General features: G+C 47.4%; 1 protein-coding gene across 1 annotated transcript; it reads left to right on the top strand.

The window, feature by feature from the left end:
• Nucleotides 1–10,845: 10,845 nt before the first annotated feature.
• LOC101984808 (glutathione S-transferase Mu 1-like) lies at nt 10,846–16,486 on the top strand. Its single transcript, XM_005367868.3, has 8 exons — nt 10,846–11,121; nt 11,411–11,486; nt 11,846–11,910; nt 12,195–12,276; nt 12,374–12,474; nt 13,657–13,752; nt 13,834–13,944; nt 16,042–16,486. Exons 1-8 carry the CDS (start codon nt 11,086–11,088, stop codon nt 16,129–16,131), a joined length of 657 nt encoding a protein of 218 aa, XP_005367925.1. The 5' UTR covers nt 10,846–11,085; the 3' UTR covers nt 16,132–16,486.
• The last annotated feature ends 1,226 nt before the right edge of the window (nt 16,487–17,712 follow it).

Genomic DNA, 17,712 nt, shown 5'->3' with positions numbered 1-17,712 from the left:
CTGTGTCTTGTTTTGCGGGCTGTGACTGACTCTCAGGACCAACCGTGTTGACTTTTGGGTGGTCTCTCTTTCTGTCGTACTCATCAGCTTTCTCAGCGGATCACACAGCCCTCGTTTGTGTTCTCAGCCTTCCTGTCCATAAACATCCCCCACTGCCTGCGGCTGATGCAGGAGTCTTTCCCTCATCTCAAGCCAAACTGAACTGAAGAATCGCTCTCTTCCTCCCTCTCCGTCTCTTTTTTATTGTTTTTTTTTCCAAGATGTATTTATTTTTATTTTATGTGTGTGAACACAACGCGGGTACCTGGTGCCCACAGATGCCGGAAGAGGCCATCAGACTCCTGGAGCTGGACTTATAGATGTGCACATGGGCGCTGGGGCAGAACCGCTCAATGAGCAGGGGACTCTTAACCTCTGACCCACGTCTCCAGCCTCTGGTTGTCTGGGGTTTTGGTCCAGGATCTCATGTCCCCTACACTGCCTGAGTTCTCATTCACTATGTGACTTAGATGCCTCTTGATCTCATAATTCCCCATTTTTTTTTTACCTCCTAAATACTGGGATTATAGGTGTGTACCACAATGCCAACTTTGGATTGTTTGTCTTTGATATGCATGGCCAGTCTTGGCACATGGTTGATGAATGGAAAATTTGGAATTTGCATCAATTATCTTCATAGAAGTTTGGTCCTCATTGTAGTTTGAAGGCGGTGGAAGGAAAATCATACCATACAACAGAACTCGTGGGAGTTTTATTGGGTAGAAAGGAGGAGGTGCAGACATGGCCTTTGTGGGTAAAAGTGGAAGAGAAAGCAGGAGGCAGGAGGAGCATGTCTTTTATAAGGGGACCTAGGTCATGAACACAGGATATGGCTGTAGCTGATGATGCGTTCTGCCAGGTCCCCAAGGACAAACCAGTGCAAATTGTTGAGTGCTAACATTCTTCCTTGCCGTTTATTGTAAAAGGTAAGGAGATAGAAAGGGATAACAGGTAAGGGAGTGATGTGGGAGTGTCATATATCAATCTGTTGATTTCATTGGTTGAGTAATAAACAAACTGCTTGGGCTCATAGCTTAGAACATAGGTGGGTGGAGTAAACAGAGCAGAATGCTGGGAGGAAGAGGAAGTGAGGTAAGACGCCTCAGACAGAGACTCGACAGCTCTGCACTCTGGAGCAGAGACGACATGCTCCCCTCTCCTGGGCAGATGCCATCGATGAAGCTCCGATCCAGGATGGACATAGGCTAGAATCTTCCCGGTAAGACCGGTGCTCACTAAGACCGGTGCTCACAGATTATTAGAGATGGGTTGATCGGGATATCAGAATTAGCCAGTAAGGGCTAGAGCTAAAGGGCCAAGCAATGTTTAAATGAATACAGTTTCCGTGTAATTATTTCGGGTAAAGCTAGCTGGGTGGTGGGACACAGCCCACCGCTCCTATTACTACAAGGGAGGAGTGAGGGCATTGTGTTCTCGAGACCTTGGGGCATCAGCATTTTGGGGGAGACCTGAGGAAGCTGTTACGCTTGCCAAGTCCTGGGGTAGCTGGTTGTTTCACTGCTGTCTAGGCTTTGTAGGACTGTCCAGTGCCAGGAAAGAGCAAGTCTAGCTGAAGCAGTCTGCATGGTTGAACCACTTGGGATTAGCCACTTTGAAGCTGTCCTGGATACAGATTAAGGGGACAACTGGACCTGGTAAAATTCTGGGAGATCAGAAGAGAAAGTTAAGTTTAGAGGGATTTTTCTCCCTTAGTGTAATGATAAAAATAAAATGGTGCTGTTCCCTGAGGGGCGGCAGTGGGCAGCGGGCAGCTATGAGGAGCAGCAGGTCCCAGGCAGGGAGCCAGGCAGTGGTTGAGAGATGTTGGTGGGTCAGCAGATCCTCTGAGGACCTGCAGCGAGTGAGAGACAGAGACCAACAGACACGCCATGCATAGCGAGGTTGGATATTTATGTAGTGGGTTATGGAAGGGGAAAGGGAAGAAGGGGGAGGACGGGGTGGGAAGGAGAGGAGAAGCTACCTCTGCGGGAGAAACTTAGGCTGTTGGTTGGCAGTGCTTACTCTGGAATGCATTCCCACTGTTGAACCTGTACTGAAATTCACTTGGTAGAAGCAGCAGGATACTCATGCCTCCGTGCCCAGTGCAGCTGATTGCAAGAGGCTGCAGGAACGCACAGCAGTGACTAGTGCTTAGCAAGTCGACCCACCAGACGTAAACTCCCTGTGGAAGCCCCATTTGGCAAAGCCGTGGATGTAAAGGCCTAGCTCTTTCCGTCCATAAACAGCTCGGAAGAGGATTCTCATAAATCAGGCATGGAAAAATGAGCCCCGGAGGAGGAAGACGGCTTGGCAGAGGAGGTAATAGAGTGTCATATACCCCTGACCGCCTTCCTCTTCAGCGCTTAATCATGCATCCCAAATGGACCCCTGAGAAACGTAAAGAGTAACAAAGAGGACCTCTGAGTTCCGCGGACGTTGTAGGTCGGAATCACGGACAGACTCTAACAGGCAGATTTTACTGGCTCCTTTCACGGGAAAACCCCACTGCTATTTCATTCAGGTTCTGTGAAAAAGGCAGCAAGATACTGTAATCTTAGTTGGCTTCATCTGCTATGCCTACTTGTAAATAACTCTATACAACCCCCGGAGAACGTAAATAAAAATTAATGGAATTTGCTATGCTCTCACAGCCCCTGGAGGCTCTAATCGCTCTGCAAACAGTTTTCAATGTAATGATTCACTAGACACGAAAGAGTTAACTTCCAAACTGCTGTGGAGCTCAGAGCCGGAACAGCTATTTATTTTCATAACAGAGCTTGGTTGCACTGGAGAGTTCCTCTCGCTAAATTACAAATGCAAAAAATAATTCACAACTCTCATTTCCACCATTGCAGACTTGTTTCTCCAACTGCCTTCTCCCTTATTACTCTAAAAACGTCTCTTTCTCGCTCTCTTTCTGAGTAAACATAGCTAACGGAGTTTTCTGTTTATAAAAAGTCATGAGCACGTCAGAAAGTTTCTATCTATCTGGTCTCTTTGCGTCTCTGCGATTTTTCTCCCTGCGTGTGTTTGCAGTCTCCCGCGCCTGCGTCTCCGCCCCATCCGTCTCTCTTTGCTCTTGCGGTTTCTTTCCCTGGCTGTCCCTGCTTCCTCTGATCCCAGCGGCCCCGCCAAAGCTCTCTGCTCTATACTTCCTGATGCCATGCTGAAATTCTACCCATCCACAACGGGCTGCTTCATTTGAAAGTCTAATTTTCTTCTTCTTAAAATGTCCATCTGCTCTGTAGGTATGGATGAAAATGTGGTCACAGTGCTCGCCTAGTCTTCTGACGGGTTTTGAATGTTTGAATTTGAGTGTTCCATGATTTTGTTCGCAGCTCAGACGTACACACCGTACACACCGTTGACTGTCTCCTGTGTCTGAGCGTTCCAATTCTCATTTATCCCTGAAAATTTTTCCTCATATTATTTTGGTTTCTTTACTATGCTTATTTTATTTCATGATGCACTCACTATAAAAAGATGTAAATATTGTTTTTATGATTAAAAGCTTTCATTTCAATGCTAAAAGAACTTCCGTTCAGAATTATTATTTTTTTAGGCTAAATCTATCAGGGACAAACAAAAGTCTAAATTCATAAAGACAACTAGCTTATATTATAAACTGCTAAGAATAAATTGGCTTTAATTGTGAACTGTTGAGGACGATTAAGGATGCAGGTTGATGAGTGGTCATCCCGCTGCTAGTTTAAACTATAGGCTGTAACTGATAGCTTTTACTTAAATTATATACTATTAAAAGATATGTATGTCTTTTATATATAAGAATATAAATGAATGCTTGATCATCTTATATTGATCGAATTCACTATACATTCAAAACTATATTTATAAACATGTTAAGTAATATAAACAATTCCTTCCTTAGCCCCCTGGCATTTGAAATATTTAAGTTTCTCACTATAGACAAAACAGTGCCATGCCTCTTGCTTGCTGCCAGGGCTTTGGTTTTACACTTTCCGGGTTCTTTAGATTATATTTCCAATTTCCAGGCCTAAAAATAATTTGCCTTGCAACCACATTCCAAATAGAGGATACCTTAGCAAACAAGTTTCAAAGTAACCCGAGGTTCATAGTTTGGACAGTAATAAAATCTAATCTGGCTCTGACAAATACCACCACTATTTTAATAACCGCAAATAGTAATAATGCTGCGGAATTTTTGCCTCTTTACAACGGTACTTAGAAGCTCCTAAGATCGACTGAATTCAGTAACGCTCACGGTGGAGACAACCTTGAGAAGAGTGTCACCCAGCTGCCATTTGTTTCCCCACCAAACTATTTCTTTAAAGGGTTCTCTCCCTCTGTCTCTCTCTGCCTCTCTCTGTCTGTATCCCCCCACCCCCCGCCCCGAATATTGGAACCTCTCTTTCCCATCTGCTAGGACCTTGCACTTAAAAATTCCAAAAGTTGGAGGTAGCCGGAAGTTGTCGAAGTTGCAGGAGCACGTCCTGAGCAGGTTCCTATGCCAGCGGCTGCGTCATAGATCCTGGCCTTTGTCAGGCAGTGCCCATGACCTCCCTGTACCAGACAGCACCTCTGGATGAGGGCCCTGATGGGTGGTGTCTTCCTACACACTGCGTGCTGCAGTTAAGAAAACAGCAAGTACAGGATTGCAGGAAGAAATGAGGAATCAAAAGATAAAGGTCGGAAGATAAAAGTTGATAGAAATGAAATGTTCTGAATCTGGTAGCCAACATTTGTTAAATTGTAACTAAGACAAAGAAGAAAGGTGGCAAAGGATGGAATGAGGCCAGGAGTGGCTGTGATAAGGGCAGTGGGGAGAATAAAGTGACTGCACTGTGCTACAGTCTCCACGGGTCTGGAATAGCGGCTGGCAAAGGCTCCCCAGGTGGGGCCAGTACTGAGGCCTTGCAGGCCATGGTCTCTCCAGTGTAGCTCTTCCCTCTGCAGTCAGAATGGAGAAGCAACAATAAAGCGTTGTCCAGGGAGGTGCAAGTCTCTAATCCTGGTGCTCCAGAGGCAGAGCCAGACAGATCTCTGTGAGTTCGAAGTCAGCCTGGTATACAAAGTACTCACTCTCCGTCTCAGGACAGCCATTGCTATGAGAGACCCTGTCTAAAACAAAACCAACCGACTAATCAACCAAAATACCATCACTACCACCACCACCACCACCAACAAAACAATAAAGCAAATCTTCTGAAGGAATTTTCTGAATCGAGAGTCCACTTCTCAAGTGACAAAATACTAGAGAAATCACTTACTTCACTGTGTGTGTATGCGTGTGTGAGTAAGTGTGTGTGTGTGTGAGTGTGTGTGTGTGTGTGTGAGTGTGTGTGTATGTGTATACAAGGGCCACGGTTGTTTGTTGGGGTCCTCCTCAGTGACTGTCCATCTTTTTTCCTTGAAACATTTCTGAATCCCCAGGGCTCTGACTGGGGTGAACCAGGTTGAATCAGGACCAGGACCCTGCGGTTCCTATGAACCCATACCTGTTTCCCTTTTGATCTCCTGTAGGTACTTACAATCCAGGTCATTCTCCATGTTGGTGCCACTGTCCTTCCAAACTCCAACTGTATCAAGTGAACACTGTTCTGAGGGCGCACTCACCTCAAGACAGTGTCTGTTCTTCCCGAGTGGACCTTCAGTTCCCAGAGATCAAAGTCTGTCCTGAACCCTCTGTCCTGTCTGAGGTAGTTCGTGCCTTGACTTGTGCCAAGGACTCTGGTCAAGTGGGTTCACACTATCTGAATTTCCAGATTGGACAGCTCAATGAAAGAAAACAAGAATTCCAGGACGAACTGTCACGGAACCCTGGATTATGAACTCTGCAAGCCTCTTCCAGTGCAATCCCTCTTACAGCCCCACAAATCAGCATATTTCCTAGCAGGTGGCTCAGACACTTGCCTTTTGGTCTGCTGCTGTGTGTAATGTTGCTCTTGAGGTCAAAAGGACCCACGTTCCTCTCTGTCCCTTCTTTAAGTCTCAATTATCCCTCTACTGTGTAGGAATCTTCCCAAATGTTTATTTCATCCTCCTGAAATCTTACTCGATAAAACTCTTGGTCTTTGAGGAACAGGTTATTTCCTTGCTTTTTCAGTCTGTCCGTGACGGGATGCAGTCATGTGTGTTCAGACCTCGTGAGTTCAACCCGCAGGTGAGAGTTTGCATCAGTGGGAACACACTCAGGGACAACAATTAAAATTCCTTTTAATTTTGTTATGCTGTTTTTCCTTTCTCAGATTAAAATATTGTTTCTAATTTTTGTTAAAAAAATCTGGATTGTGTGTGTCTGTGGGGGTGTGCATGAATGCTTATGTGAACCCCAAAAGGCAAGAAGAGGTGGTTAGCTCCTCTGGAGCTCCTGTTACAGGTGTCTGTGAGCCATCCTAGGTGGGTGGAGCCAAACTCTGATCGTCTTCAATAGCAGCAAGTGTCTTAAAGCTGAGCCATCTCTTTGGTCATATTGTTTGTTCAAACTCGTTATATCCCATGCTGGTCTCCAACCAATATGGAGCCCTGGCTGACCTCAAACTCTCGGCAATGTTTCTAGATCATTCACCTGAGTGCTGGAAAAGGCCATGGTAGGCCTCTAAGCTTGGGGTCACTACTTCCTTAGATTTTAGTCTATGGGGAGTCGTGCCTCTAGACTAGAGCTTACTACTTCCCTACTCAGGGACTGGTCCGTTTTTCCTGCTCAGGGATTGGCTGGTTTCGTGTCAGGGGCTGAGATAGCTCTGATTTCTTTCTTTTTAGCTTTTTGGTTCCAATTTTAGGGTCAGGGTGAATTTCTTTAACAGGCTTTGATTCTAGGGGCAAAGTGTGTTCTTTTGGCTCTGGTTAGGGACTTGGGGTGTTTCTGCTCTGACTCTGGGTTCAGGGATAAAGTGTTTCTTTTGCTGTCTAGGGTCCCAAATCCAGGGTGTGTTTGTTTCATTGGCTCTGGTCTCAGAACCCGGGATGCTCACGGATTGTGCTAGGGCTATGGATCACAGATCTGCTGGGCTCTGGGTCGTTTACAGAAACATGTCTAGGTATGTAGAGAGAGATTGATTGGGCCTCCTGCAGGAGGACAGGGCCTCCTTGAGCCTAGGGACCCCACAGAGGGGCACCCACAGAGTCACACTAACCTGGGCCCTGTCCCACTGCCGAGCTGTGTCAAAGAAGGAAGTTAATTAAGCATTCTTGGACCCCCAGGTTCTCTCCTGATAAGAGGACATGGTCAGACAGATTTTTGCAGGATTCCTGAGTGGAGCCTATGTCTGTATTTAGCTCTCTAGTGTGTAGAAAGTGTCTTGCAGAAGGTCTAACCTGCCCTTTGGACACAGCCATTCTGTTGATGTCGGTGCCCTTCCCCTCCCTCCAACTCCACCTTCTCACTGCTGATGCTCCCATGCTCTGTCTGAACAGTTTTTATGAAAACACAGTAAGTACGCTTTCTCTGTGGTGCCTAGGTGGGGACTTAGGCACAGACCAGTGATTGACAGCCATCTTCATCTTGCTGCCTCCCAGGTGACCATTCACCAGACCTGAGAGAAGCTCACGACAAAAGAAGGGCCATGTAAGTTTTAGGCAGGCTTTGTAATTCCGTAGATCCAGTGTCTGAAAAACAGTCCGTGCGAAAGAAAATCGCTATTTAATATACATTTTTGCCTCCTTTAAGCCTTAAATTTTGAAATCCCTATTTTGCTGTATTTGTTAGATGCAGTTGATTGTAGCATTAACATGCATCTATGGGGAAAAATGGATCCTTGATTTTGAAATTATTTGTTTAGATTTATAAATCCTTTTTTTTTCTGTCTCCCGATATTTATTAATGTGGAATCTTCCCCACTACCATGTAGAGGCAAGGTCTTATGTCCCAGGCCTGACTCAGAGCTGCTGTGGAGCTGAAGGTGACCTTGACCATCTTTCCGATCCGATCTCCTCCACCCCATGAGCAAGAGGACTACAGGTGGGCATCACCATGTTTGTTCTCAGATTTGCTTGGGACTGAACCCAGGGCATTGTGCATGCCAGGCAAGCTCTCTACCACTTGGGCCACTTCTTCAGCGCCTGGAATTTCTGTCTCTGTATTTTTTCTCTTGTTGGAGTTATGCTCTATCAATTTTGCTAACATTTTATGGTGAAAGACCCTCAGAGAGGACCTTTTCCTCCAATGAAGTCCCCAGAACCAGGGCACTCCGAGTCCAGACCACAGGATGCAATTAGCAAGAGGTTTATTGAGTAAACACAGGTACCTGCGGGCAGCAAAGTCTTTCGGAGGACTTGCGTGCCTGCCAACTGGAGGGCGGGCTTTTTATAGGGAAGAGCAAAAAGCAAGTTTACAGAAGCAAAAGCGTGGTTATCGGTCGATGGGAATGAGGCGGGGTGTCAGCAAAAAGCAAGTTTACAGAAGCAAAAGTGTGGTTATCGGATTGAGGCGGGGGGCATGACTGTTTCTATCTTATAGATATCCTGTTTTGCAGTCAACCTGCTTTGTTGATGTCCTATCTTATTGACATCCTGCCTTGCAGTCTTCCTATCTCATAGACATCCTGCCCTCTCAAGCACATGGGACGTTCTTACGAGAGCAGGATGGCTGCTGATCCGGAGACTTTTTTAAAGCAAACAGGACGTTCTCCCGGGAGCGCCCTGCGGGTTTTGAGGAGGGGATCTGTAGGGTCTTTCAATGGTATGATTACTGAGTTCTTGTGAATATTGAAGAAAGTTTCAGTATTTTCCTCTCTGCACAATTTTGTTTCCTACAGTTTTATTTTACTCTAAACTTGGCTGCTTTTCTGCCACTTTGAAACCTTACAGCATTTAAACTCGTTTTGTCTCTTTCTCTTTCATTTCTATCTGTCCCCTCTTCCCTCTCTCTTTTTCCTCTCTCCCACCAGCCTCCCTCCCTCCTTCCTATCTTCTTCATGGATCTGGGATTATACACAGGGACTCCTCTCTGGCACAGTTGTATCCCTGGGCTACATCTAATGCTATAAAAAACCCAATGGGTAGAGACAAGGTGCCAAGATTGTTTCTGCTTTCCTAGGGTATTCATTTGTCATCATCTCAGATTGCCTGCTCTCTGATGAAAGTACACCATGAAGGTTCGATTCCTGTCTCTACTCAGCGGTGCCAGCAGCACGGGCTCCCTTATTCTGGTTTTACATCCCCAACCCTTTACCCGTTCTTACTATCATAAGGATGGAGGACAGTCTTTGTTTCAGCTCTGAGCTGCGCATGTCTGAGACATGGTGATAGCTGTTTCCTTATTTCCTACAGAAAAGAGAAAGTATTTCCTTCAGAGATTTCTGGACAGTCAGCAAGTCAGAGACTTTCAGAAAGTTTCCACGAGGCAGAGACCCCTTAATTGGTCTCCTGGTCCCCATTTCTCCTTTGTCTTTAAAAACCAGGAAGCCAGTGTAGGTAGAATTTTGTGAATTTGCATTGACACTGTTAGAATGTCACCCACGTGGCTTTCCTAATTTCACAGACTGAAGACAGCCAGCCTCTGCCTGTCCCCTGCACCCTCACTACACTCTGCACACTCCCCAGGGCAAGCCTTCACATCCTGTGGATCTAGTAAAAGGTAACTTGATCCCACAATGCACTTTGTGCAGAGCACAGGCCTTGTCCTTTGACTTGCAAACCATTTTAGTCTCCACTCCCTCATTTGTTTTTCATTGTTTCTGATAAGTTCTGTAAACAAGGTGATGTCACCCTCTGGTCCACTAAAATTGCAAGCCTCTTGATTTTGAAAGCAGCGCCTTTAAGTGAAAAAGCAGACAGGTGGGACCCTGCTGTTGGTAGGACATTGTCCTTATGAAGGTTACCCCAGGACCCTTACTTACCCCAGGCCATTTGAGCTACCCTGTCATATCCAGACACTCATGTGTCCGGAGCCTGGGCAAGGTCTAGAATCAGAGATCCGCACAGATGAGGGTCTAGCTTTGGACTTCTAGTGTCCTGTGCAGAGTGTTCCAGGCTGGTGTGTGGACAGCATCCTGTTGTCCCTTGACAGCAAGCTTCTTGGAACACATGCTCTCCCACTCCATCACCCCGACCTGTGAGCTCTTTGCTCCTTTGCACTGTGCTGGTTCTGATATCTGACTGCTGCCCATGGCTGTGATTCCCCTCAGCTTTCTGACTCTGTGTCTGGTTCTTGAATTTGGATTCATAAACACGGCCAATACATTGGTTAATGATTGATGACCAGGAGGGCGGGGTCCCCAAATCTCCTAAAGGAAAATACAGACACCATTTACTCTTCTGTTTGTCCCTGCCCTGAGGTTTTTTCCAGGTCACCAACTGTTTCTGTCACTGGAGTCTGTGTGAACAATTGGTCGTTGTGCAACAACTGGCAGAGCCCTTTCTTTGAGGATACATGCTAGATTAAGGTTTCAAATTGGGATCGCGTCTTTTTCTCCTTAAGGCTCCCAGAATGACAGATTCCCACAGTCTGATTTTAAAAGCCTAGCTCTGGGGTCTGGAGAGATGGCTCAGTGGTTAAGAGCACTGACTGCTCTTCCAGAGGACCCGGGGTTCAATTCCCAGCACCCACATGGCAGCTCACAACTGTCTGAAGATCAGTTTCAGGGGATCTGACACTTTATACCAATGCACATAAAATAAAGTTAAATAAACCATAACATATTAAAAAAAATAAAAACCTAGCTCTGCCAAGCAAAGGAAGAACATCTTTGCCCTTTAGTTATCTGGCCAGTCTCCAGGGAAAGTGCCAGTTTCCGGATCATCCAGCAGGTGGCGGTGGCGGCAGTTGCTAAGAGGGTTTGAAGTGGAACAGATGTTGTTTTTAGGGTGCACAGGACAGAGGCTGCTGAGGATCTTAATCCCTCCTCTCTCAGACAGGGAGTGGCCCTCTTGCCTTCTGGGTCAGCATCTGTAGCTCTGGTTACACAAGCGGAAAAGGGGAGTGCCGAACTGGGATTGGTGCGGAGTGGGGCGGGACCGCTGCTTTGCCTTCCTCAGTCTCCCTGGGAGTCTGCATAAGGTCACAGTTTGTCCAAAGACCCAAGTCTACCTTACTGAAGACAGTTTGAGAAAGCTGCCACCAGCACCATGCCTATGCTCCTGGGATACTGGAATGTCCGCGGTGTAAGAGAGGGGATTGGGATGTGAAGCAGGAAGTTCCTAACAGGGAGGTCTTTCTAGCAGACCGGTACTCCTCAGCACTCTCCTCCTCACTCTAGAATCTTCTGCCTGTAGCTCTTAGCGCTCAGGAGTTTAAGGGAGGCTGTTTGTGTGGAGGGGGTGGTGGTGAAGGCGCGTGTAGGTATGCACGTTGCCTGGTGGCTGTATTTGTGCAGTGTGTGGTCTCAATTGAAGATGAAGTCATACAGCAAGGTCCCCACTATTTCTCACCTCTGTCTCTGGTCTCTTCCAGCTGACACACCCCATCCGCCTGCTCCTGGAATACACAGACTCAAGTTATGAGGAGAAGAGATACACCATGGGGGACGGTAATGACACCTTCCTGGTCAGTCACCTGCTTCCTCTGAGCTGCAGCCCTCCTACTGCTAAAGCTAGAGACTGCCGCTTCCAGAAACCTCTTTGGGGTTGCAGTTTGGTTTTTCAATATAAAACCCTGAGAATGGAACTCCTGGTCCATCTGTATTCATAATTAGGCTGGGTGCAGTATTGGGGTCCTATTGCGTTCATCTCCTCTTATTACCCGTTGTTTATATCCCTCTCCTCCATCTTGGGCAGTGACTCTGGGGAAGGTTGTGGATTCCCCTGCCTCAGTGGTTCTTGGTCCTGGTCGAATACCAGGAGTAGGGTGGGCACTGGCTGACTTCTTTTCACATCCTCTTGTCTACAGCTCCTGACTATGATAGAAGCCAGTGGCTGAATGAGAAGTTCAAGCTGGGCCTGGACTTTCCCAATGTAGGTGCAGGGAAGGGAGGTTTGGGGAAGGCATGGCGCCCTCACCTCATCTTCTTGTCTGGATGAGGGGGTTTGGGGTCAGAGCTTCTGCTCTCCTGATCCCATTCCTGGTGGCTGCACAGGGTGACGGGCTGTGTCCCAGCTCTTCCATTCAGTGTGCACTGTGCTCGTGGAGGGTTTCCCATGTCAGGCACACTGAGTGCCAGGTCCCATGTCTGTCCTCACCCAGAAAAGGAATGCCGGGTCCTCATATCCCACCTGACTGTCCCCGCTTGTCTCTCCAGCTGCCCTACTTAATTGACGGGTCCCACAAGATCACTCAGAGCAACGCCATCCTGCGCTACATTGCCCGCAAGCACAACCTGTGTGAGTGGGGCTGGCTACAGGGTGGACATGGGGGACAACCTTCTTGTCTTGTCTGGTGAGGGATGCTGAGGGCGAGTCTGTGCTGTGTGTGCTGCAGGTGGGGAGACAGAGGAAGAAAGGATTCGTGCCGACATTGTGGAGAACCAGGTCATAGACAACCGCATGCAGTTTATCATGCTCTGTATCAACCCTGACTTTGTGAGTTGCCCCTGGTGGAGGGGGCAGGGTTGGCAGCAGGAATGAAAGGCTCGCATTCAGATCTGCAGCCTCCTCCTTCAATGAATAAACTGTTACTGATTCTCCAAGCTCTCCTTACCAGTAGAATGACCCTTATAACTTAGCGAGATAGCACATCGATATTGTGAAACTATTATTACTAGAGTAACCCTACCCTGCGAGATATGGTTGAGATTCTGCGGGTGAACAGTGGATCTAAGTCCATTATGTAGTTGTAAATCTGCGCCATGTCTGGCCTTTGCCGATTCCATGTTCATCTTACCCAGTGTTCATAAAGTCTTCAGGATAAAGTTGGAGGATATGAAGATGGCCTGGTGGTTTAAAGTACTTGCTGTGAGGGCTTTAGTATAGACCCTTAGCACCACATAAAAGCCTGTGTGTGGCAGCATGCTCTTATAATCATAGCGTTCTGGGGGAGAAACAGGAGGATTTCTGGAGGCTTGCTCACCAATGAATCCAGCCAGTCTGTTAGCTGCAGATTCAACGAGAGGCCATATCTCAAAAAAAGAAGGTGGACAGTGATTGGGAAAGACCCTTAACATCAATAAGCCCCCCTCAACAGGCTGCAGTGTACTCCCCAAATGATGCAAGTAGGTCATATATGCACACTGGTCTCACTCATCTCTCCAGTGCATTCCTCATTGTTCTGTCTTAGGTATCAGTAGAATTCAGGACATCTTCCTAACTCAGGGTCACCTCAGGGTCAGCCAGGGGACCGCTTAACCTTCTTCCTTTCAGTATTAGTCACTGCTCAACACTGATGCAAGCTCCTCACATGTGTGATGTGTTCTCATGGCCCCCCAAAGCCCAACTTAGTATAACTGTCATCTCTTTATGTCCTTTGAGTCTGTGGTTTCACTGGATCTCTAAGCCAGGACATGCCGGATACCCAGGAGGTCCTGGGTGTCACTCACAGCACCTGGTGTGGACTTCAGATTTCAGGGACATTGAAATTCCTGTCTGACTTTCCATCGCCTCTGACGTGAATTCTGCCACCAATAAAATAGATGTGTTAACTGGAAGTCCAGGCACAGACCTGGCCAGTTGTTGGGAAGGTGGATCTTCTCTTGCACAGTTCTGGGAGCGCAAGCTCTCTGCTGGGAGCCTGAGCCTAAGGGTGGTGACAGCCGTTTTCTGTCTCAGGAGAAGGAGAAGCCAGAGTTCTTGAAGACCATCCCTGAGAAGATGAAGCTCTACTCTGAGTTCCTGGGCAAGCGGCCATGGTTTGCAGGGGACAAGGTAAAGAGAGGGAGGTGGGGAGAAGGAGCTGCTTTCCTCCCAGGCTTCAGATCCTATCTCACGGACCCTCAATTCCTGCAGATCACCTATGTGGATTTCCTCGTCTATGATGTCCTGGACATGCACCGTTTATTTGAGCCCAAATGTCTGGATGCCTTCCCCAACCTGAAAGACTACATGGCCCGTTTTGAGGTAATGCTCTGCTTCCTTTGAGCGGTCTTCTTCCTCTCTTCCACAATGCTTTTCTATTTCTGAGGCAAAAGGACAATAACTAGGGCTTCATGAGCTTTCTTTACAGACCCATATGGGGCAACATTTGTCACTTCAAAATCCCCAAATGCTGATGCGATTCTGAGTCCCATCGGACAGATGAGGGATCTGACTCTGTAGAGGGTATTCACTTGTTCATGGTCTCCGTACCAACAGCAGCTGCATTGGGCTCCATATCTGTCTCTGGGTCAGCATTCGGTCACCGTCCCTGTTCTGTGTCGAAAGAAAAAGCTTCATCCCCATTCATCCCCATCTATGCAGCCTCAGTTTCCTGTTTAGGATCCTTGGCGGGGCAGAGCATGTTGATGGTATGTGTGCCTTGGCATTAGGAGCTTGAGACAGGCAGGGCCGAGGTGACATGAGAGGCCAGACCTCATCTGCCCACCATTGAGAGCCCAGAGTCGCAGTTGGTGCCTCACTGAGTGGACATGTGTGTGCCCACCCTGTTGGGGACACTTATCGTGAGTGTGAGCTACTGCTGTGCCATTCTGGTTTCCTCCCTTCCAATCTCCTCTTTCACATCACAGGTCCTGCCTGAAATGGGGTCAAATTCTATCTCTCCACTATTATTCTCTGGCAGCCTCCTCTATATGAGGTTCATGTTGGGCCCCAGGGGGCATGCAAACTACCTCCATCTGGGGACCCAGTAGGCAGAGAGCTGTAGGAAGCCAGGCTGTGAGATGCTTTTGATACTCCCCAGGGCTGCTGAGCCCAGCCTGGACAGCACCTACATCAGACTTGGGTCATTCAGACATCTGGGAATTGGAGACATTGATCCAAGGATTTTGTTTAATCCTTGCAGTCTGTGGACCCTTGCCCATTCCTTATCAAGGGATGTGCTTTCTCAGTTAACTCTTTCTCTTTCCCCTGAGCTGAGGGCTGAACCCAGGGTCTTGCTAGGCAAACGCCCTACCACTGAGCTAAATCTCCAGTCTCTCTCAGCCAGCTCTCATAAGCTTTGGTTCTGGCCCAGGCTGGGTACTCTTGGGTACTGTGCAATAACTGGCATGGCTCTATGGGTTTGTGGAGAAACACAGGCCCCTTAGCCCAGCTTGTGTCTAGTTGGTTGTGGATCTCTTTACACCCCCTAGAATTTTCTGTGTATTCTCCAACTTGGTGTATGGTTTATTGCACATTATACAGTCACACAGGGTGGTCCCTGTATTAGCAGGGAAGATGAGGACATCCAGGGTGCAGTAACATTGTACTGAGCTACAGATAGTTAATTCTGTTCTCAGGACGCTGATTAGAATCTTGTTCAGCTTTCTCTGTGGGCTGTCATCTTGATGTTCCATTTCTTGCATGATTTGCTGAGTCACTGTGTGCTTGGCTGTCTTCCTAAATACATACAGCCGAGTTTTTCAGTTCCTTTATCCTGTAGATCCCTCCCCCGTGTGTAAGTACAGGTTAAAAAGAGTGACCGCAGGAATAGGATCATGTTCATGCAGAGATTGGGACAGGGTCTCCTCTGGAGGGCAGCTGAGTAGAGAGATGAGAGGGATGAAGGAGGGAGAGAAAGGGGAGAAAGAGAGGAAGGGAGAGAGGGACGGAGGGAGGGAGGGAGGAAGAAGGAGGGGAGGAGGAGGAGAGAAAGAGAGAGAGAGGGAGAGAGAAAGAGAGACAGAGACAGAGTGAGGAAGAAAGCAAGCAAGAGAGCAAGAGAGAGCACACAGGAGAGAGTGTGCATGTGAAGCAGCCCTGTTTCACTAGCTGTGTGAGCCAAGGAAGCTGCACGCCCTCCCTGGACCTCAGGTTCCTCCCTGATAACTGATCTTGCAGCATTGATAGGTGGGTTTTCTGAACCTATACTGTAATTTTTAGTGGCTATAAAACCACTTACACAGGATCCAGTCTCCCCTTCAATAGGGGCTATGAAAGAGCCCTTTTGCCAGGGCTGGGAGCTAAGCAGTCTGCATGGTGTTGCAGCCTGAGGCCAGGACAAAGGCTGCTCCTGGCTTGGGGCTGCTCATCTCAGTGGACTGCAGACTGAGCTCCTGCTGTGTCCTTCCCATTCTGCAGGGCCTGAAGAAGATCTCTGCCTACATGAAGACCAGTCGCTTCCTTCCAACACCTATCTTCTCAAAAATGGCGCACTGGTGTAACAAGTAGACCCCTGCTGTGCTGGCTGTTATATGGGGAAGCTGTCTATGCTAGGGGTCCTCCAGGCCCTGGAAACAGCTGGCCTTCTGCACTGCTGCCTCCCTGTTACTCCCACACCCTTCTCTGGCTTTGTGTCCTCAGGTCTTAACCCAATCAAACCCATGCAGTCTTCATCTCCCTGCTTCCTTTACACAACGCCCCTTCTTCATTTGTGCCCCAACCGACCACACAGTCCTCTTCTGCGATTGGATGTCTGCCCTGCACTCTGCTCCCTAGAATTGCCCTACAGGTCAATACTGTCTCAAGTTCCCCAGTGGCGGGCCTCCCCCAGGCCTGTCTCATCTCCAATAAAGCCTGAAACACACTTGCTCTGTGTTTTGTTTTGTTTTTGGACTTGCAAAGTGTCACAGCTGCCTCCTAGAGTCTAAGCTCTGAGCCTGTAGTTCCCGCCTCTAAAGAGTCTGTGAAACTGGAGGGAATTTGATATATCTTGCTACTAATCTAAGACCCTCACAGTGGGCACAAAGCTCTCTAGACAGCTGTTCTCGACCTGTGTGTTGTGACTCCTTTGGGTACTCGAGCGACCCTTTCACAGGGGTGACCTACCAGATGTCCTGAATATCATTTACATCATGATTCGTAAGAGTAGCAAAATTATGGTTTTGAGGTAGCGATGAAATACTTTTATGGTTGGTGGTCCCCACAGCAGGAGAAACTGTATTAAAGGGTCACAGCCTTAGGGAGGTTGAGAACCACTGCGTTAGAGGATCAAGTGTGTTTGCCTAGTATCTCCTCTACTGCAGCACACTGGGACTTTGAACTGTGAACACAGATATGGGTCTCAGTGAGTGATGATGAGGCTGTGGGAGTGCCAGCAGGGACCCAGAATGTTCTCTCTACCTCACAATTAACCGTGTCAATATTAGGTGTCTATTTTATTGTCTTTACTGAGTCCTTTTGAAGCTGGCTTGAAGCTCTGCTGAGATGGGGACACTTATTCTTTGTTAATCCTTTTTTATCTATCTAGGGAAACTGAATTGAATATACCATGACTCTCATAATTATTATTTATACTTCCTCTAATGTCAATGACTCTCCCTATAGTGGAGCTGTTTAACATTGGATAATTCATTCATTTCATGGAGAACTGATTAAGAGCTAAGCCTGCTTTTAATCAGATTCTAGTTTGGGGGCTGCAGAGATGGCTCAGAGGTTCAGAACTCAGGTTCCTCTTCCGGAGGACCCTGGTTTGGTTCCTAGTAGCCACATGGTAGCTAACCATGGTCTGTGTCTCAAGTTTGGGGATCTGTCTTTCTGTGTATTGCATGTGTATGGTGCATATATACACATGCAGGCAAAATGTCTATACACATAAAAAAATAAAAACATCCATAATACAAAATAAAATAAAAACCAAGCTGTAGTAATAGGAGAGGCAGGGCTGCATCGCCAGCACCCTGGCCACCTGCTAGCTTATGCCTCGAAATAATTACACGGACACTGTATTCTTTTAAACACTGCTTGGCCCATTAACTCTAGCCCTTACAGGCTAATTCTCATATCCCGATCAACCCATCTTTAATAATCTGT

Source organism: Microtus ochrogaster, unplaced genomic scaffold (genome assembly GCF_000317375.1).
Source record: "Microtus ochrogaster isolate Prairie Vole_2 unplaced genomic scaffold, MicOch1.0 UNK25, whole genome shotgun sequence".
NCBI classification, from domain to species: domain Eukaryota; kingdom Metazoa; phylum Chordata; class Mammalia; order Rodentia; family Cricetidae; genus Microtus; species Microtus ochrogaster.
Note: the sequence above shows the minus strand (reverse complement) of the source record. Positions and strands in the feature narration are given on the sequence as shown.